We start from the raw sequence: 22,266 nt of genomic DNA on the forward strand, positions 1-22,266 counted from the left end.
TTGATTTGTTAAAAAAGTTTGAAATATCCAATAAATGTCGTTCCACTTCATGATTGTGTCCCACTTGTTGTTGATTCTTCACAAAAAAATACAGTTTTATATCTTTATGTTTGAAGCCTGAAATGTGGCAAAAGGTCGCAAAGTTCAAGGGGGCCGAATACTTTCGCACGGCACTGTACACGGCTGTGAATATAACCGAAGAGAATTGTCTTGGGAGGTAATACGGTTGGCATTTGATTTAGGTATTCTAGATTGGTGAACAAAAGGATTTGAGTTCCTGTATGTTATCACAATCACACCATGAGTCATGAAACATACACCCCCACCCTTCTTCCCAGAGAGATATTTATTCCTGTCTGCGTGATGAACTGAGAACCCAACTGGCTTTACGGACTCGGACAGTATATCCCGAGAGAGCCTTGTTTCCGTGAAACAGGGTATGTTACAATCCCTGATGTCTCTCTGGAAGAAAATCCTCGCCCTGAGCTCGTCAACTTTATTATCCAGAGACGGAACATTAGCGAGTAACATACTCGGAAGTGGTGGGTGGTGTATGCGCCTCCTGAGTCGGACCAGAAGTCCACTCCGAGCACCTCTTTTCTGCCTGGCGGTGTTATGGATCAGCCTCTGGAATCAGTTCAATCGCCTTGGGGTGTACAAACAAAGGATCCGATTCGGGAAAGTCGTATTCCTGGTCATAATTCTGATAATGCTGGTGAGTTACCGCCGCTCTGATTTCCAAAAGTTCTTCCCGGCAGTATGTAATAACAAAACATTTCCTGGGCTAATAATGTAAGAAATAACACAAACTAAATACTGCAAAGTTATCTAAAAGCTAGAAGCACAGCAGCCCTATCCGTCAGCGACATTTTCCGCGTCATACCCCTCTGGGATCGACCCTTGTTGTGCTTTACTCTCCAGAGCAGGGCACCGTTCAAAAGAGTGATCAATGGGGTAGCATTGAGTGTAGAGGTTGATCAAATAAATAAAAAATATTCCTGGTGTTTGACGCCCAGTTTGGTGAGACATAGACCTGGTGGCAATGGCAAGACTGAGAATAATCTGTCTTGATGAGCTTTGATACAGAGTTTCTCCCTGGTAAGGTAATATTTGTTATTTTGTGAGGGCCTAGGTTCTGAACCTGGCCTAGGTTTCGGACATGTTGCAGCAGTGTGATCCCACAATGTGAGATATGTGCAGGATGGCATAGTCAGAGGGAGTTTAAAGTTGGGATAGAGAATGCCTGGGGACCAGAATTTTTTAAAATACACTGGAACAAGACAGTGTTTCATTCTGGAAATGGTCCTATACAAGCCGAAATGTTGAATAAAATTATATTTGAACTTACTCTTTCAATTTTCCGTGGTCCTTCGAGACAAAATATTCACAGGAAAGTATTATTTACCTGACTTGTTAGAGTGGTACTGAAGTAGACATTTCTATCACATTTGCAAAAACATGTAAACACCTGCAAGACTTTGGTTAGTATGCATGGTTTGCGTGTGTGTGTGCCTACGGTCATGAGAAAAACATATTGATTTCCACACACATTGACCCGCGTTTTGAAGTTGGTTTAATAATACTTTCCTGTGGACAACCGGCAGAGTAAGTTAAAATATAATTTTATTCAACACTCGTTGTCTACATAATTTAGTGACTAGGATTGAGAAAGCACTGTGTGTCAACTATGGGGGCGCCCAAGATATACACTTAAATAGTCTAAATCGATTCTCAATTGCGATGCGGTTCTAGAAACAAAGCCCTTTACTTTAATACCACATCAAAATAGTTTCACATATGCAAATTATACACTTACTGTTTTAACTGGCTTTATTAGAGTTGCAAAAAACAGTATTATTCAGTTACAAGTTTCTGGCAGCCTCCTTCCGTTACACACAGGGGTTCAAAGCATGTTAGATAGCTAATTAGCACAGGAGGTCCTTCTGTCTTCCGTAAACATGTGCTGTAACATGGAGATATGGGCTGCATTTCAAACTCATAAAAGACTTACCCTCGCCTTATGCTCCTGGGGGAATCCCCGCGGCCATCTTTGCCGTTGGTCCAAATGATTAGTCAAGCAAGGGAAGTTGGCAACGTAAGCCCCTCAGCCCTCGTTTTTGATAGAGTTTGCGAGTGTACAACTATGTTCACTCCGGGCCTGAAACGCCCCATAATTCAATTCGCGATGATTGTACACTCACTAAGAAAAGTCTGCCAAAACTTAAAACCAACATTAATATGGAGAAGTCAACATACAAGTTGTCTTGTTTTGCACACTTTGTACAAAATAATAAAATGCAGAACTACAGGATATTTCTTAACGTAGCTCTTTATTAGCTAGCTATAACTGGCATGTTCACGTATCGCTAACCAGGATCAAACTGACCATGACCTAACCATTTGAGTGGTCTTAACCAATCATAGCACAGTATGATATGGTGGTAAACTGCATCCAATTACAATTCAGTATGTTTACACATATGAATATTACACAAGTGTAAGTAAAAAAGAATGCAACTAAGTTTGAAATTGTCCTACTAATGCACTTAAGGGCTCAAATACCTATCATATCAGTAATTATGTTTTGTTTGGTTAGCTTTTGGAAACGTTAACTTCCGCACATAACTTTCCCTGAAATCACATACATTGTAATTTTCGATTTACCTGACATAACGTATTAGGATGGCTAACATTCGATGTCTACGGATGCATTGTCTTCTAGCCAAGATATGAAATCATCAATCATAATTGACTTTAGTGCATATAAGGCACACACAACAGTTACCATGATGACTGAAAACACAAAGGTAGGATGAATGAGTGACAAATTTCCGGGCAAGAGGGGCCCATTTAAAATTAATTCATTCTTCCCTCGCCCCTTTCCCTGCAAGTGTCAACTCGTGTCCACTTAATTTGAGGGCTGAGGGGAGAGAGTGTGTATTTGAAGTGTTTGGAATGCAGCCATTGACGTGTGGGAACACTAATCCTAACCCTATAAAGGCCTATTTTAACCTTGTATTATTTTTGCTGATATGAAACTTTGCATTCCTTATGTTTCCAAAACCGTACCGCAAGCGATACGTGTTGACGTTTAGAGTTAACATAAATTCTATCATTAATAGGCGGTAGTTAATGTCTATGAATGGGGTAGGGCACCCATACAGCTGGGGATACGAGGTGCTCTGTGAGAGAGACGAGTTTGAGTGGGGCAGAAAGTTTCCTATGCTGAGGCAGTGAAGAGAGTAGAGGATAGTCCAAGTGTAAGTGATTTGACTGGGAGCCCCCAGTGAGTAGGCCTGAAGAGAGCAATCCAGGATGAGTTTTAGTGAGGTAGGATTTATTGCTCTTATTGCTATGGTTATTAATTGTCTGCACTGATGGCGCGTAAATCCCATGAAATAGATGTGGCAGTGGCAGCAGCTGTTGGCCTGGAGTAGGATCTGGTAGGGCTGAAGTATTGGTTTATGAGGTAAGTGTGTATGTGTAGGGTTAGATAGTGGTGCGATTTATTTTCCACCATCTTTTCTGTGGCATAATGTGCAATTCATACTCCGACCTGTAAAAGACAGCAAGACAGTGTCAATTCTGCCTGCCGGAAACTCACAGGAAGAAGTAAACCTATGCTAGGACAGTTTAATATTTACCTTACTGAGTCTTTGGAATAAAGTTATTTATTATTTTCTATTCTATTCTAACACACTTATTTGTAAGCAAGTCTGCTTTGAGCTTGAAAGATGCTGATCAGAGGAGATTTTATGTGTAATGTAATAAAGAGTACCGTAATTCAAAGGACAGCGCGCATTCCTTTTTCATTTAACCACACCCTTTAAGCTATGACGCCAACAAATAAGATAATTTATCTTCTGTGTAAACGGAAGTGAACAGGTGACTTAGAACCATTTCCAAGCTAACGTTTTTATTGTTGTTATTTGGACGTTTATTAACGCAATGGAACCTTAAAATATGATCAATTTAACTGCACATCATCACATACTTACCTCATGTAGTCTTTAATTCGCGTTGGAGATAGGACTTGATATATGTTATCTAGGTAATGCTAGCTAGCTGCAAAAGTTAGCAAACAATGGCTAACTGTATGGTTTTTCACACTCAAATAGCCTCCATCATGGAGGTGCTAGCGAATGCAGCAGTGGCAGAGATCTGTAAAATCGTAGACGACGACTATGCAGTGTTTCGTTTGGAAATTTCTCAAAGCCAGAAAGAAAACAGGGGATTGCGGAGGAAGCTACAGCTATTGGAACTAAAGGTGTCACGGGAGCGCGCAGAGAGGACAATTCGAGAGCGCGTCCTCGCCAGTCGTCCCAGTAGTGTCAAGATCCTCGACCGATACAGAGGAATGGCAAGAGGTACATTTTGCAGAGGCCTGTCGCCCCGTTTCCCTCATGTGTTCAGATGTGTTACCCAGAATTGAGTCTTGGTCAGTTTTTGGATAGTATGCAACTTCCCCTGATTGCTTAGAATAAAAAAGTTTTTGCAAGATAGCTATCTTATTTTACCTGGCACATCAATTAAGAACAAATTCTCCTTGCACAAAGACACTCTCATATTATAACCAAATTCTTGAATTTCCTATTGTTATACTTAATATTTTTGGGGGGATAAATGGAATATAATCAATCAATAAATTGTATATCAAAAAGTTATAAGTGTTACCTTACATCCTTGCCAATTGTAGACAGTGACAATACATAACTTAACCACCTCTTTTCCCACAATCACTCTCAGGTGAAGGACATCTTACTGGAGGCCACAGGGGCTTTGTGAAGCCAGCGGGACACAACGCGTGGAGAGATGACCAACCCATAGCTATAGATGAGGGTTGTGGAACCTCAACCCAGCATGTTATCGTAATAGAGGTTGGTGTCATAGTGTAACATAAAAAATGACAGTACATCAAATGTGACTCGTTTATTTCAGAAAGGCTCCCCTCAGCTATTCATTTGTATATTCTTATTTATCTGCCACAGGGGAGCTTGTGACACTTCCCTACAACATTGTTATCCAATTCAACTCATGTACCGACAATAACTTCCTCTCTTCTTGTGTCAGTCTGCAGATGCAGAGGCTGCAGGTCCTGGAGAATCGTCTCTCGTCAAGCAGGAGAGGACTGAAGGAGATGACCCACGACACAGCAGAGACATCCAGACTGGCGTAGTGGCTGGAGTGGTGCCCCCTTTAGCCACGGAGGAACCCGCTGCCCCGCCCCAGCCTAAGAACCGATGCAGCATCATGGAGGTCAGTGGAACGCTGAACACCGTCCTCAAGTCAGAGACAGAAAGCGAGAATTTAATTGTGACACACAGGCTCTTACACACAGGACCTGACCACAGATCAGACCCAGAGAGACTGGAGTTGAGACCACTGGGGTGTGCTACTGCTCCCGGCTCAGAGTATTTGCTTTACGGTATTACGAGCCTGAGGATGGTTCATTCCCATCGGGTTATGTGTTAGAGACTGGAAATGATCTGTCTTGTTCTTCCACTACAGAGATGGACCCTGGCAACATGCCCTTGGGTTTAGAGACACAGACTGATCTGTCTAGAGGGGACTGGAACCAGTACAGTAGTAGTATACACTCTGAAGGGTGCCTAGATAAGAAAGGGGAGGATCTAGTGGTAGATGACGTGAAAGTGGAGGGCGACGGGCCTCTGACATGGAATGTCGATGAGACTCACTTAAATGAAGGACACTCACAAGGCAGATTTTTCTTAGATTACAGGGAAAGCTTGGAGACAAATCCAAATGTCGCGACCCACTCCCATTTGCACGTGCTCAGATATCGTGAACTTGTGTCCACGTCGATGGGGCCTTCCAATTCACATGGCTGTGTCCTTTTCGATCAGATATTGAACTCAGAAGACCAAAGGGCCAAGGTTCAGGGACAGACACCAACATCCGGCAATAGCAAAGAGAAACGGTTCCTCTGTGTGTTCTGTAACAAAGGCTTCAGCTTCCCCCAGAAGGTGGAGATCCATCAGAGGGTCCACACAGGGATAAAACCCTTCAGCTGTACCCAGTGCCACATGCGCTTTGCTGATGCTGGAAACCTGAAGAGGCACCAGAGAGTCCACACAGGGGAGAAACCCTTCAGCTGCCCCCGGTGTCATATGTGCTTTGCCCAGGCTGGCAACCTGAAGATGCACCTGAAGGTCCACACGGAAGAGAGGCCGTTTGCCTGTTTGCACTGCGGGAAGAGGTTCTCAGAAAGGAGCTACCTCAAGATACACCTACAGAAAAAACATTTCACTCGATAGCTTCCGATTTTCATTCTTGTCAGCAGAAAAGATCCACAGATGCATTCGGAATAATGAGACGAACAGATTTCAGTGTTGAATATTACTGGGTAGAATATTGCATCCAGATATTGTGTGATATACAACGCATATATAAGCCTAAAAAGTCTGTTACATATTGTGTTTGTACTGTGTAGGCTGTATGGTGTTCAGAAATGCCTGTTTCATTACCTCCATTCAACTACTTAATTTCTTATCCAAGACCATTTTTAGGAGAAAATGTATGGAGAAAATTCAGGTTCCTGATGATTGTTTTGTGAAGACATTACATTTAAAATGTTGTCATTTAGCAGATGCTCTTATCCAGAGCAACTCATCATAGCATCATAGTTTACCTCAATAAAGTAGTTATCAGCAATATCTGTGCAAGTAGGAAAATACTATTTGTATTTATTTATTTTAATGGGGGGGGGATTGTTTTACAATCAGATGAAAACATGACGTGTTGTGTTCATGCCACATTAAAAGGTAGACTAATACATTTTTTACAGTTAAACTACATGTCATTACTATAAAACTCACAATAGAAGCTCTAAAGCAATCATATGGACTGCTCATTTTTCTTTTTTAAATGTATTAGGCTTCTCTGCTATTTTTTAACGTCATGCCCCCCTCCGTCCTTGACTTTTCCTAAATAAGTCTATAATACACACTTTCAGAATCTTATTATCACAAACAGAACTGGTGTTAGAATGTTTTAGGAGGGCATGTCATTTTGGTTTTCCAAGTTGCCCCTTCTCCCCACAATAGGGCCTTCTCCGATAGTTGAAGATGCCATGCCCAGTTGATAATCATGCCGATAATTGTCTCGAAGCTGAAACTAAACTATACCGAAACTAAATTCACACACACAATAACAGATTAAATAAATGGAGTAGGCTAAAGTATGATGGGTTGATGAGCAAGGGGAAGCAAACAATGCATAATTATGTAATCAACAATTGTTGATGAAGGACAGGGCGGGCCATTCTATTTTATTAATCTATTCTAATAAAAAACTGGTATGTACTCTTTCAGTCTATTCTGGCCCACTTGGAGTACACAGTGAGAGCGTGTGTAATTTACAATGGCAAGAAGGCCAAGATGAATGGATGCACTCATTAGCGTTGCTACAAAATCTGAATAAAAACGACTCCGATTTAGGGGAAGAATGAATCATGATCACATCTCTGATGAGTGTTCTTCTGATTCTGAGCATCAACCTGAACCTACTCCTCTGAGTCCTAAGCACAAAATAATACATAATTGTGCGCACTGAGCAGGTGCCAGCGGCACCACCAAACGAAATGGTGAGACAGGAAAGCGGATGGCACCATTCGGAATAGAACAAGCCAGTGACAATTCTACAGGCCATTATCAAAGAGCAGGCCCTACATCTAAAGCAAGAAACAAATTTAGCAACGCAATCCACAGCGTTCATTGTTTAGGCTATGTGTACATGCTCCAACTGATAATTTACTTTGACTGTCATATCAACAATTATGTTCATTATGCCATTATTGCTATTTTGATGATTTTCACTTGACATTTAGGCTATTTTCGTAATTTGACCGTGCATCTTGGCTGTTGGTGTATTTACTTTTATTTTATTATAAATATACCGGGTTCCAACACCTATGCTTTCTGTTTATGGGGTGGCAGGGTAGCCTAGTGGTTAGAGCGTTGGACTAGTGACCGGAAGGTTGCAAGTTCAAACCCCCGAGCTGACATGGTACAAATCTGTCGTTCTGCCCCTGAACAGGCAGTTAACCCACTGTTCCTAGGCCGTCATTGAAAATACGAATTTGTTCTTAACTGACTTGCCTGGTTAAATAAAGGTAAAATAAAAATGCTTTCTGTTTCATAGTTGTAACTAAGCAACTCCACAAATACAAGTTATTGAACACTTGAATTATTATTGTTATTATTATTTACATATATCCACATAGGACGTCCCAAAAAAAACGTGCTCCCTTATGAAAAAATCTAATGCCTGTCCAACGGATTCGTTCTGGCGCTCGCCCTGGTTTACAGTGCCTTGTATTCATCCGCCTTGGCATTTTTCATATTTTGTTGCATTACAACCTGTAATTGAAATGGATTTTTATTTTTATTTCATGTAATGGTCATACACAAAATAGTCCAAATTGGTGAAGTGAAATGAAAAAAATTACTTGTTTAAAAAAATTATACAAAGTAAACAACCTGAAAAGTGGTGCGTGCATATGTATTCACCCCCTTTGCTATGAAGCCCCTAAATATGATCTGGTGCAACCATTTACCTTCAGAAGTCACATAAGTAGTTAAATAAAGTCCACCTGTGTGCAATCTGTCACATGATCTGTCACATGATCTCAGATCTCATATATACACCTGTTCTGTAAGGCCCCAGAGTCTGCAACACCACGAAGCAAGCGACACCATAAAGACCAAGCACCAAGCAACCGACACCCTGACCAAACAGGTCAGGGACAAAGTTGTGGAGAAGTACAGATCAGGGTTGGGTTATAAAAAAATATCCGAAACATTGAACATACCACCATTTAAATCCATGATTAAAAACTAGAAAGAATATGGCACCACAACAAACCTGCCAAGAGAGGGCCGCCCACCAAAATTCACGGAGCAGGCAATGAGTGCATTAATCAGAGGCAACAAAGAGACCAAAGATAACCTTGAAGGCGCTGCAAAGCACCACAGCGGAGATTGGAGTATCTGTCCATAGGACCACTTTAAGCTGCACACTCCACAGAGCTGGGCTTTACGGAAGTGTGGCCAGAAAAAGCCATTGCTTAAAGAAAAAAATAAGCAAACACGTTTGGTGTTCACCAAAAGGCATGTGGGAGACTCTCCAAACATATGGAAGAAGGTACTTGGGGTGTTGAGTGCTTTTTGGCCATCAAGGAAAACGCTATGTCTGGCGCAAACCCAACACCTCTCATCACCCAGAGAATACCATCCCAACAGTGATGCATGGTGGTGGCAGCATCATGCTGTGGGGATGTTTTTCATTGGCAAGGACTGGGAAACTGGTCCGAATTGAAGGAATGATGGACACAGGGAAATTCTTGAGGGAAACCTGTTTGTCTTCCAGAGATTTGAGACTGGGACGGAGGTTCACCTTCCAGCAGGACAATGACCCGAAGCATACTGCTAAAGCAACACTTGAGTGATTTAAGGGGAAAATTTAAATGTCTTGGAATGGCCTAATCAAAGCCCAGACCTCAATCCAATTGAGAATCTGTGGTATGACTTAAAGATTCCTGTACAACCAGCGGAACCCATCCAACTTGAAGGAGCTGGAGCAGTTTTGCCTTGAAGAATGGGCAAAATCCCAGTGGCTAGATGTGCCAAGCTTATAGAGACATACCCCAAGAGACTTGCAGCTTTAATTGCTGCAAAAGGTGTCTCTACAAAGTACTGACTTTGGGGGGGTGAATAGTTCTTTTTTTGATTTATTATTCCTTGTTTTACAAAAAAATATATTTTGCATCTTCAAAGTGGTAGGTATGTTGTGTAAATCAAATGATACAAACCCACAAAAATCTATTTTAATTACTGGTTGTAAGGCAACAAAATAGTAAAAATGCCAAGGGGGTGAATACTTTCGCAAGCCACTATCTGTGTGTGCGTGTTTACATTATGTATCTGATGAAGTGTATGTCTATTTAATCCGTATCACCTCTCTTCCAGGAAGAGGAGGGTCCAGAGGTGCTGCTGCTGAAGGAGGAGGGGTGTGAGGAGGGTCTGAGGAACCCTGAGGGGACCATGGTCATGGAGGACAACCAGACTCCACCTCCTCCTGAACCCACAGAGGAACCAGCTGAGCAGCACAGGACCACACACAGTCTCACTGAGGTGAGCCCACTGAACTACTGTCTGTATGGTATTAGGTCAGGGCCCATATCCACAAAGCTTCTCCGAGTAGGAGTGCTGATCTAGGGTCAGTTTAGCCTTTTAGATCATAATGAATAAGACTATATAGACACTCTTACTCTGAGATGCTTTGTGGATTTAATTTAGTCTAAACTGTGGGACCATGCCTTTTAATGATCAAACCATTAGAGTGTCAAGTAATCAAAATAACTAACATGTTTTTGATTTAAAATGTATTTCATCAGGGAGTCATACTGAGACCAAGGTCTCTTTTACAGATGAGCCCTGAATTACAAACATTTAAGAAAATACACACAAAACATAAATCCAAAATGAAACCAGAATGAAAAAGTCATAAAAACAAACACATTAATCAGTAATAAGGTCCTCAATTAGCCTTCTGAATTGCATTAGAGGCACCAAAACATAAAATGTAACAACATTTGGAAGATTGTTCCACAAAGAAGGTGCAAGAACCTGACTTAGTAGATACCAAAGGAATTCCCTGAGTTTGCCAACCCTGACACCGGGTGTGGTAACTCATAAGTCTAAAGTTTAGCAATAATGTTAGGTACAGTGGGAGTATTTGTAAAAAGGCTTTATAAATGAAAATATAGCAATGTATCAACCTACGTGACATCAAAAAGGGCCAACCAACCTTCTGATAGCGATTGCGTTGATTGAGTACTAAATCTGTCGCATGTAATAAAGCACTATGATAACAGCATCTAACAGCTTTAAAGTGGCAGCTGCGTTCATATAGATGTTGTCGCCATAGACTGAATAATTTGCTGTCTACTATTTAGCGAGAGGCATTACCTATTTCTTTAGAAGCCTATTTTTATTCTCAGCTTCTTAAATAACTCATCCATGTTCTTTTTAAATACCAGCTTTTCAGCTATAAAGATGCCCAGACTTTTGTAGGCAGGGACACGATCAATATGGACACTGTCCAAAGTACATTTGCTGTGAGTTATTTTTATGCGCTCTAGAGAACAACATATGCTTAGTTTTACCTGCATTTAATACTAATTTCAGGTCAATAAAGTTTTCCGGTAATACGATGAAGACAAACAGCATACACAACAGTATCATCAGCATGCAAGTGCAGGTTACAGTTTTTTGTAACCTGCAACAATATTGTTAATGTAAACAGTAAAATTGTCCAGGGCCCAGAATTGACCCCTGTGAGATACCTTTGGTTTTTTCCAGAAAACTGGGTTTAACACCACCTGCAGATACACATAGAATTCAATCTGTCAAGTCATTTTTAAACCAGTTATACTGAACAAAAATATAAAAGCAACATGTAAAGTGTTGGTCCCATTTTTCATGAGCTAAAAGTTCCCAGAAATTCTCCATGCGCACAAAAAGCTTATTTCACTCAAATGTTGTGCACAAATTTGTTTACATCCGTGTTAGTGAGAATTTCTCCATTGCCAAGATAATCCATCCACCTGACAGGTGTGGCATATCAATAAGCTGATTAAACAGCATGATCATTACACAGGTACAACTTGTGTTGGGGACAATAAAAGGCCACTCTAAAATGTGCAGTTTTGTCACACAACACAATGCCACAGATGTCTCAAGTTTTGAGGGAGTGTACAATTGGCATGCTGACTGCATGAATGTCCATCAGAGCTGTTGCCAGAGAATTTAATGTTAATTTCTCGACCGCCTCCAACGTCGTTTTAAATTATTTGTCAGTATTCAGTACTCACACTAGAAGGTTGAACTACCGACGTCCAAACTACCTCTGGAAGCAACGTCATCACAATAGCTGTTCGTTGGGAGCGTCATGAAATGGTTTTCCATGGCCAAGCAGCCGCACACAAGCCTAAGATCACCATGCGCAATGCCAAGTGTTGGCGTAAAGCTCGCCTTCATTGCACTCTGGAGCAGTGGAAACGCGTTCCCTGGTGTGATTAATCACGCTTCACCATCTGGCAGTCTGACGGACGAATCTGGGTTTTGTCGATGCCAGGAGAACGCTACCTGCCCCAATGCATAGTGCCAACTGTAAAGTCTGACGGAAGAGGAATAATAGTCTGGGGCTGTTTTTCATGGTTGGGGCTAGGCCCTTTATTTCCAGTGAAGTGAAATCTTAATGCTACAGCTTACAATGACATTCGCCAATTCTGTTCTTCCAACTATGTAGCAACAATTTGGGGAAGGCCCTTCCCTGTTTCAGCATGACACTGCCCCTATGCACAAAGTAAGGTTCATACAGAAAAGGTTTGTTGAGATCGGTGTGGAAGAACTTGACTGGCCTGCACAGAGCCCTGACCTCAACCCCATCGAACACCTTTGGGATGAATTGGAATGCCGACTGCGAATCAGGCCTAATTGCCCAACGTCGCTAATGTTCTTGTGGCTGAATGGAAGAATGTACCCACAGCAATGCTCTAACATCTAGTGGAAATCCTTCCCAGAAGAGTGGAGGCTGTTATAGCGGCAAAGGGGGGGTCCAACTCCATATTAATGCCTATGATTTTGGAATGCGATGTTCGACGAGCAGGTGTTCACATGCTTTTGCTCATGTTGATGGTGTTGCTCGAGATGATGAAATGTCCCTATAAGCAAGTCATCTAGCACATAACAGGTAGTAAATTGTTGAAATTTAAAGAAAGACTCACTAGAAGTTGACTGGTTAACCGTCGAGTCAGCTAGAGTCTGGCAGAGGGAGGAGCAGTCGATTGACTGTCCAGTCAAAATTAAACCACAGTTTAACTCAAATAAAAAGCCTGCCGAGGTAAAATGATGATTAAAAGCATCACTTATCCCACTCTTCTCAGTTAAGATGCCAGAGTTAGACAGAACTTGCTTAGGCAGGGAAGAAGAGGAATTTCTACACTTCAGTGCATTTACCGAGCTACATTTCAGAGTCTGAATACTTATGTAAATAAGGTATTTCTGTTTTTTAAATTTGAATAAATTTGCAAAGATTTCTAAAGCCCTGTTTTAGCTTTGTCCTTATGGAATATTGTGTGTAGATTGCTGAGGATTAAAAATATATATATTTTAAAATAAGGCTTTAAAGTAGCAAAATGTGGAAAAAGTCAAGGGGTCTGAATACTTTCCGAAGGCTCAGTACTCTTTAATTGATCTGAGGCCGGGGAAAAGGGATAAACACTCAGAAAAAGCACCAATAGCATCCTCCATGGCAGCAAGGGGTAAATCACAGCAACAAATAAATGTGTATTCTGGTTTATGGACACATTTACATCCAGGAGCTCAAATTTCTTGGGAACAGAAATATATTTAAAAAATGGGACGCCATGAAATTATATTTTACGTACAGTGCCTTCAGAAAGTATTCACACCCCTTGACTTTTTCCATATTTTGTTGTGTTACAGCCTGAATTTATTTATTTTTTGTCACTGGCCTTCACACAATACCCCATAATGTTAATGGAATAATAAAATAAAACAATTGTTTACAAAATTCATTAAAAGCTGAAATGTCTTGAGTAAATGAATATTCAACCTCTTTTTTATGGCAAGCCTAAATAAGTTAATGAGTAAAAATGTGCTTAACAAGTCTCATAAGTTGCATGGACTCACTCTGTGTGCAATAATAGTGTTTAACATGATTTTTTGAACGACTACCTCATCTCTGTACCTCACACATACAATTATCTGTAAGGTCCCTCAGTCATGCAGTGAATTTCAAACACAAAGACCAGGAAGGTTTTACTATGCCTCGGAAAGCTGGGCACCTATAAGTAGATGGGTAAAAACAAAAACAGGTATTGAATATCCCTTTGAGCATGGTGAAGTTATTCATTACACTTTGGATGGTGTATCAATGCACCCAGTCACTAAAGGTAAAGGGGTCCTTCCTAACTCAGTTGCCGGAGAGGAAGGAAACCGCTCAGGGATTTCACCATGAGGCCAGTGGTGACTTTGAAACAGTTACAGAATTTAATGGATGTGATAGGAAAAAACTGGGGGAGAGGCGCAAAGAAGGAGTCCTGTACAGAATACATTTTCCAAAAATGTGGCAAAGCAATTCACGTTTTGTCCTGAACACAAAGTGTTATGTTTGGGGCAAATACAACACATTACTGAGTACCACTCTCCATATTTTCAAGCATAGTGGTGGCTGCATCATGTTATGGATATGCCTGTAATCAGCAAAGGCTGGGGATTTTTTCAGGATAAAATAAAAACGGAATGAAGCTAAGCACAGGCAAAATCTGGTTCAGTCTGCTTTCCACCAGACACTGGGCGATGAATTCACCTTTCAGCAGGACAATAACCTGAAACACAAGGCCAAATATACACTTGTTGGAATCTGCTAAACTTTGATCATTGAGATAGGAAATGAAAGAGACTGGGTTATGTCAGAAGTTAATGGTTCTCTGAAGAAAAACCAATAGACATCTGTAGATTAGATGGAGGGGTTGAGGTCAGGAGGTGAGGACAGATTCTTTTAAGGGAGTAATAAAGGTTTGTTATCCTGTTACCATTTTTATTAGCTTCCTGTGGAGCCATAAACTGGAAGGACTGGAGAATTGGAGTGTTTTAAGTATGAGGTATATAACTGTGATGTGAGAAATGTTTTGCTGTCTGGTTACAGCTGTACAGAACCTTTGGGAAGAATTAAACTTGGTTAAAGCTTCTCTAGTGTCTGTGAGTTTATTTACTCTGAAAAATAAGAACATAACACACTGTAGTTGCTTAACAAGAAGACAGTAAATGTTCCTGAGTGGATAATCTACTTGAAAATAATGGCAAGACCTGAAATTGATTGTCTAGCAATGTACAACAACCAATTTGACAGAGCTTGTAGAATTCTGGAAAGAATAATGGGCAAATGTTGCACATTTCAGGTGTGGAAAGGTCTTAGAGACTTAACCAGAAAGATTCAGAGCTGTACTCGAAGGTGAAAAATATTGACTCGGGTGTGAATACTTATGTAAAATAGATATTTCTGTATTTCATTTTCAATAAATTTACAAAAATATCTAAAAGCATGTTTTCACTTTGTCATTATGAGGTATTGTGTGTGTATATGGGTGAGATAAAACATCTATTTATTCCATTTTGAATGCAGGCTTCAATGTCTTTTTCAGAGACAGAAACATTTAACCATGTTTCTGAGAGAACTAGAATGTCAGGACACTAGTTATGTATCCAAATGACAATTGTGCCCATTTTTTTTTATCATACAACGCACATTTAGGTGCATTACCCCCTACGAGATTTAGAGGCGGTATTCAGCTCATCCACTTAAGGGTTAACAGGCATAGGATAATCTGCAGATATTTGCTGAGTAAGCTGAGGCATTGCCAGGTCCTTGGCCATCCACGTAAGAGCAGAGTAGACTGAGCGTTCGACAGATCTCCTTCAAGTTGCTGGATGCAATGGCTGGAGCGGGAACTGGGTGAGCAGTGTTGGCAGAGCTCAGTCCACCCGGATAAAGCTCTCATAGTATCAAATTACCTAACATGTTTGCATAGTACTTATAGCGACCCATATATATGCTCCATAGTAGGGTGCTCATATCAGATTTCTTGATCCAACATCCTCTCACTCTGTGTGTCTTACAGTCAGTAGACATGGAGGATGGGAAGCCTGATCTACTGCTGGTCAAAGAAGAGACAATGAAGGACGGACCAGAGAGCATTGACCTGCGGAGTGGACTAAAGATGGGGGAGCAAGGTAAGGAAGAAATACATATAGCCTAGATACAGTAATAGATCTTCAAATGGAATAGTAATGCATATTATTCATTCTTGATTTTCTTCATTGATAAAATGAAATCAATACAACTTATGTTTACATACTAAAGCGCACATTATAATGTATGAACTTGACCCGGTAATTGACTCAAACTCCATTGGTCTATGAGTTCTTTGCCATGTTTGTAAAGTCTATTTTGTAACCTCTTCCTGCAGGTGGTTGGCTGGAGGCTAACAGAGGAGACTGGGTGGCCATCTTGGATTCCCAGACTCTGACCGGTGCAGCAAAGGGCCCAGGGGACAACATCACTGAACAGGCCAGGACCAGAAGCGACATAGTGGAGGTTAGTGGATTGGACAGCGTCCTTAACTCTGGGCTGGGGAACAAAACTGTTAACCAGAAACAGACAGTTGAACACAAAACAGCAACCGAACTAAGTCTCCATGACAACAGACTGGCTGAGACCAGGGTGAGGCGTAGATTTGGTCTGCGGGGACGGGGAGGTGTCTGTATGAGAACAGCCACAGACTCGGCTAGCAATGCTCCGTCCTGCTCCTATAGTTTTGATTCAGACAGACTGATGGCGCCTCAGGTTAACCCCTAACAGGTGCTGCCTTCAGCCTGCCTTCTATAGGATCTATCAACTGGAACATGGACCCTGTGACAACACAGACACTCCCTGGCCTTCATCCTCCTCACGATCTCCTAATGTTAAACCAGACCTCAGACAATTCCAATGACGCAACACTAAATGGCAACATAAGCCCATTCACAAATGACAGTAGAAGTAATGGTATCAGTAGATCCGGTGGCAAAGAGAAGCGCTTCCCATGTTCGTTCTGTGGGAAAGCCTTCAGTTTCCCCAAACAGGTAGAGAAATTGTTGGGCTGCCACCTGTGCTGGGCCCATTTTTCTGACTCGTACCACATGAAGAGGCACCAGAGGGTCCACACAGGGAAGAAACCTTTCAGCTTCCCCCAATGTGAGAAGAGGTTTTCTCACCAGTTGAAGATGCACCTGATGGTCCACACGGGAGAGAGGCTGTTCGCCTTTACACACAGCTAGAAGAGGTTCTCAGAGAGGAGCTACCTCAGGATACACCAGCAGAAAATGCACACAGTCCATGTATAGTGACATGTAACGTAGTACTAGTTAGTTAGTTTGTAGTTAATTCTGTTGGTTTAGGATGTAGTAGGGAACTGGATGAGATGAACTGAGGAAAGAATGAGTATGATGAGGCAGAGTAGATGTCTATAAAAATGCTTAATTATTGAAAAGTGTTTTCATGTAATGTTGAACCTTTTCCAAAGTATCCCCCAACCCAACCCGGTTATATCCCTATACCCCCATTGACGGTGGTTAATATTTTAGAATATCTTGTCATGTTTCTGTGTGTACAGCAAAAAGTTTGTTATATAAACCATTATGATTTCTCTTCTATTTGTTTTTACAGTCTGCAGTCAATGAGGACTTGTTGATATCCAGTGTTGCAGGTGGGAGAGACTGGACCTCTGAGGTGGCTGGTCACAAACCCTGGCCCCGGATCATGATCATGGATCAGGAGCCGCCACTCTTCCTTCCTGAGTCGGATCCGCGACAGAGAATCCACCACCACACAGAACACAACCAGTGGACAGGTGGACTGAACAATCTCAGTCCTGGTGGTCATCAGAGAGACCGAGGCTCCAGTCAGGGATCCAGTCTGCAGCCCAGACCCTTCTCTTCACAATCTCAGTGCAGGGATGAAGCAGGGCCTGGGGCTGATAGAGATGGACCCTCCTGTTCCTATGATACAAACACTGCAGTATCCATGATGAACAGAGCAGGTCACCCTGGGCTTCAGCCTTCAGAGAGAGTGGTGGGAGACTCCCCTGATGGGAATCTAACAGGAAGTCTGTCTTCTCTTTCAGGACCTCGTCTAATGCCTAGTGACTGGGTTCATAAAAGGCCTGGACCTGGGTCTAGTCTTCCTCAGCTACCTCATCGTTACCCTACCAACACAACACACAATCCCAACAACACCCAAACAATGGCTAGAGGTCAAGGAGGGAGCTCAAACACTAACCACATGAGGGTGGTGGCTCCTGCTTCTACCTCCTCTGGTGTCATTGGGTCACAATGTGGGAGGCTGAGTATTAGGACGGATGCCGACAAGCCGTACGCCTGCCCCACATGTGGGAAGCGCTTCGCTCAGGCAAATTATGTGAAGATGCATCAGACCGTTCACACCAAGGAGAAGCCCTTCAAGTGCAAACTATGTTACAAGAGCTTCTCCTTCCTGACTAACCTTACCAGACATAGGAGTGTCCACAATGGGGAGAAATCATAGCAGTGTGGTTTTAGATGTACACAGAGGATATCTGGGAACTATTCTTTAGCTGACATATTATCGCTATCTTGTGAAGTGTCTTGGGGTAAGTCCATCAGTTCAGTGGCGACCCCAGACATTTTTCACAGGGGTGGCCAGATGGGGCCACTGAAAATATTGGGGTGGCAGACCAAAACCAAAAGCCTTAACTGAATTTCAGGAATTCTATTATGCTGTTGTAGTATATAGGCAAGTTGAAAACAATGTCAAAATGAGAGTTAAAGAATTCCATACTTTGGTTTCTTATTTTACAGTTAATGTTACTATTTATCTGATGTGCATAGACTAATACCGGTACAATTAACATTTTGAGTTCCACAACAATCCTGTTTTAATGTGTCATGTATCTGTATATACATGTGTTTAGGAGATTCATTGTTCGTCAAATAGGCTTGTTGTCCTTTTCCTTAAAAAGACAAATATACAGCTTTAATTTGAAGTACATTGATTGTAAGGAACAATACATTTACTGGGAACAAGCCTACTCGAGTTTAAAAACACCACACAGAGGCCTCCAATTATATTCAATACAGCTTCATTTGGCTGTTGCTGTGTCTTTTTGTAAACAAAAATATTATATTATATATGTCCCAAAATGGAAAAACAAAAGCATAATCATGGACAACAATATACATTTTACTATAGCCTACTCACAACCTATTCATATCCCTGCTTTATTAGGCTACATTCTTTTCAGTACGGCTTTATTCACCTGTTGCTGTGTCTTTTGGCAAACACATCCACAAAATCATCAAGATTTATGGCACTAGCCCTTCTTGACTCTACACTTAATCAAGACTGTCTCGAGAAATACAATGAGTGACGAGCGATTGAGCAATTTGGGGGTGTTAACTTTAGCACAGAAAAACGGCGCTCACATGCTGATTCAAGGCTTGTATCCCTTGCATTATGACACAATTTTCATCAGAAAATCTTCTCTTCACCTCAGAGAGAAGCACATCAACAATTGGAATGAATGAACCTGCCCGAAATGACTCCTTATCTGTGTTGACCTGTCTTTGAACTATTGGAGTGGAAATGTAATACCCTTGATGTGCCCAAGTTGAATTGTGGGGACTGTAAAATATCTGACAGATGTTTTATCTCACCAAAAACATTGGTGAATGTTACAAGGAGGCCAACAAACTTTAGATATATTTGGGCTAATAGACCTCTTGCCTCTACAGCTCTGTCTCCATTTCTCTCTTCAGATATTTCTTTCGGTAGACATATGATGGCTGGCAGTCTCTCCCTCGCGGTCTTGCAAGCATTGTACCTACATGCCCACCGTGTCTCTATCAGCTGTTGTAACTCTCTCGGGGCCCCCTGAAACATCTCCCTTTGTACCTCTAGCCACATTTGGTGCACATATGACCCTGACATACAGTTTCTGCAAAATAGAAAAGAAACAATAGGCTTCAGGGATGCATTTTACACTGTCAAACTAATACTACATTTAAGCAATGTGCATTTCAGTGAACATAAAGCTAATGGGGCCTCTGATTTAATGCGTGCTTGCACACCTGTGTCCTTTCCACTCATGACAGAGGCACCATCATATGCTTGCCCTACTAGGTGGTTTCTGTAGTCAAGGCCATACTTCTGCAGTATTTGTACAATTTTCTGTGAAAGTGGTGTAGCATCCTGGTGCTCTGCTGCTTCAAAGGTGAGGAAACTTTCACATATTGACCCATTGTAATAGTATCAAATTACAAAGGACATCTGTTCGTTCTTGCTAATGTCTTTGGTCTCGTCAACCATAATGCTGAAAGCCTCACTTTGTGCAACTTCACTAATTATTGAGGTGTGTACCATTTCAGCCATGCAAGCAATTATTTTGTTTTATGTGTACTATGCCCAGAGTATGTTGCATTTCTTTGACTTGTCATTTTTCTTTTGACTATGTGATCATGCTTGACTAGCAGTTCCATAGCAGAGAGGAAATGTCCTTTTTATTCTGACCTGCAGTTTCTTTATGTGCTCTCTGTGCCACGTTTTGCGTAGCTGTGAGGAGCAGGGTTTCTCCCAACAGTTTTAATGTACTCTCTATTTCCCCTCACTAATTTATTAGATTCTGCATTTAAGGAGGCTGAGAGGGAGCGTTTGCTTGCAGTCGGCTTTTCATATTCTGCCCATGCTAACATAGCATTAGTATGTGATTCTAATTTTTTTCATCTTTGTAAGTAGCTTTTTTCACATTTTTGAACCACTCTTCAGATGTAAACACTGAATCACCTGAGGGGGAGACTGAAGTGCCGGCAAGCATAGCAGTAGGCAGAGTCTTTACTCTGAGAGTATTCTCGCCATTTATGCGCACTGTACCACTCTTTCATGAAGCCTCGTCTTCTATCCCCCTGAATGGTCCAAGGGAAAAAATACAGATGTGACTGTTTGGGCCCCTCTGCTCTTGACTGGGATATATCTAGGATGAAACGAGGCAAAATCAGTTATTCTGATTTTAAAATAACAATAATAACATGAGTAGCTAGGCCCTCTCCATAGTAATTGCCGTTTACATTTGTAATATCGGCCTATAGACAATTTTATTCAGACTATTCAAACTCAACTACCAATAAACATGAATCAGAAGGCTTTATGGGATTATGTCATGACTCATAACTCAATGTAAACACGCTATAACCATACATTTATCCAGCCAAAGTTACTCTCTAGCCACCCATTTCATTATCAGGGGCACTGTCACACCGTCATAACTAACTCCTGTTGGTCCAGGAACAGGGTTGATAGCACTAGCTGAGTCCTGCCTCGTTTGGTTGTCAACCGCTGACTGTTGTTGATGCCTGTTCCGTACTTTTGTGCCATGCTGCTGTCTGTCAATGCAAATCAAACTGTATTTGTCACATGCGCCGAATACAACAAGTGTAGACCTTACTGTAAAATGCTTACTTACAAGCCCTTAACCAACAGTGCAGTTCAAGAAGAGTTAAGAAAATATTTACGAAATACACTTTTTTTTATGTAAAAAAAAAAGTAACACAATAAGAATAACAATAACAAGGCTACAGTTGAAGTTGGAAGTTTACATACACCTTAGCCAAATACATTTCAACTCAGTTTTTCACAATTCCTGACATTTAATCCTAGTAAAAATTCCCTGTCTTAGGTCAGTTAGGATCACCACTTTTTATTTTCAGAATGTGAAATGTCAGAATAATAGTAGAGAGAATGATTTATTTCAGATGTTAATTCTGTCATCACATTCCCAGTGGGTCAGAAGTTTACATACACTCAATTAGTATTTGGTAGCATTGTCTTTAAATTGTTTAACTTGGGTCAAATGTTTCGGGTAGCCTTCCACAAGCTTCCCACAATAAGTTGGGTGAATTTTGGCCCATTCCTCCTGACAGAGCTAGTGTAACTGAGTCAGGTTTTTAGGCCTCATTGCTCACACACGCTTTTTCAGTTCTGCCCACACATTTTCTATGGGATTGAGGTCAGGGCTTTGTGATGGCCACTCCAATACCTTGACTTTGTTGTCCTTAAGCCATTTTCCCTTGATGTCAAGCAAAGAGGCACTGAGTTTGAAGGTTGGCCTTGAAATACATCCACAGGTACACCTCCAATTGACTCAAATGATTAGTCAATTAGCCTATCAGAAGCCTCTAAAGCCATGACATCATTTGCTGGAATTTTCCAAGCTGTTTAAAGGCACAGTCAACTTAGTGTATGTAAACTTCTGACCCACTTGAATTGTGATACAGTGAATTAACTGAAATAATCTGTAAACAATTTTTGAAAAATGACTTGTGTCATGCACAAAGTAGATGTCCTAACCGACTTGCCAAAACTATAGTTTGTTAATTAACAAGACATTTGTGGAGTGGTTGAAAAACAAGTTTTAATGACTCCAACCTAAGTGTATGTAAACTTCCAACTTCAACTGTATATACAGGGGGTACTGGTACCGAGTCAGTGTGCGGGGGTACAGGTTATTTGAGGTAATTTGTACATGTAGGTAGGTGTGAAGTGACAATGTATAGATAACAAACAGCAAGTAGCAGCAGTGTACAAAGGGGG

The 22,266-nt window shown here is 41.3% G+C and overlaps 1 protein-coding gene across 1 annotated transcript; it reads left to right on the forward strand.

Moving 5' to 3' along the window:
- The first annotated feature begins 540 nt into the window (after positions 1 to 540).
- Positions 541 to 20,822, forward strand: LOC109894096 (uncharacterized). The gene is made up of 7 exons (XM_031828136.1): positions 541 to 4,367; positions 4,747 to 4,877; positions 5,071 to 5,256; positions 9,987 to 10,151; positions 15,728 to 15,839; positions 16,076 to 16,203; positions 17,314 to 20,822. The coding sequence occupies exons 1-7, from the start codon at positions 4,085 to 4,087 to the stop codon at positions 18,187 to 18,189; spliced, it is 1,881 nt and encodes a 626-aa protein (XP_031683996.1). The 5' UTR covers positions 541 to 4,084; the 3' UTR covers positions 18,190 to 20,822.
- The last annotated feature ends 1,444 nt before the right edge of the window (positions 20,823 to 22,266 follow it).

Source organism: Oncorhynchus kisutch, linkage group LG7 (genome assembly GCF_002021735.2).
Source record: "Oncorhynchus kisutch isolate 150728-3 linkage group LG7, Okis_V2, whole genome shotgun sequence".
In the NCBI taxonomy this organism is placed as follows: domain Eukaryota; kingdom Metazoa; phylum Chordata; class Actinopteri; order Salmoniformes; family Salmonidae; genus Oncorhynchus; species Oncorhynchus kisutch.

What these genes read in the sequence shown, in the direction of transcription:
- LOC109894096 (XM_031828136.1), top strand. Translation starts at nt 4,085, where the DNA reads ATGGCTAACTGTATGGTTTTTCACACTCAAATAGCCTCCATCATGGAG. An exon ending in CCACACACAGTCTCACTGAG is followed by an intron (nt 10,152 to 15,727) that starts GTGAGCCCACTG and finishes TGTGTCTTACAG; the next exon opens with TCAGTAGACATGGAGGATGG. An exon ending in CCAGAAGCGACATAGTGGAG is followed by an intron (nt 16,204 to 17,313) that starts GTTAGTGGATTG and finishes TTGTTTTTACAG; the next exon opens with TCTGCAGTCAATGAGGACTT.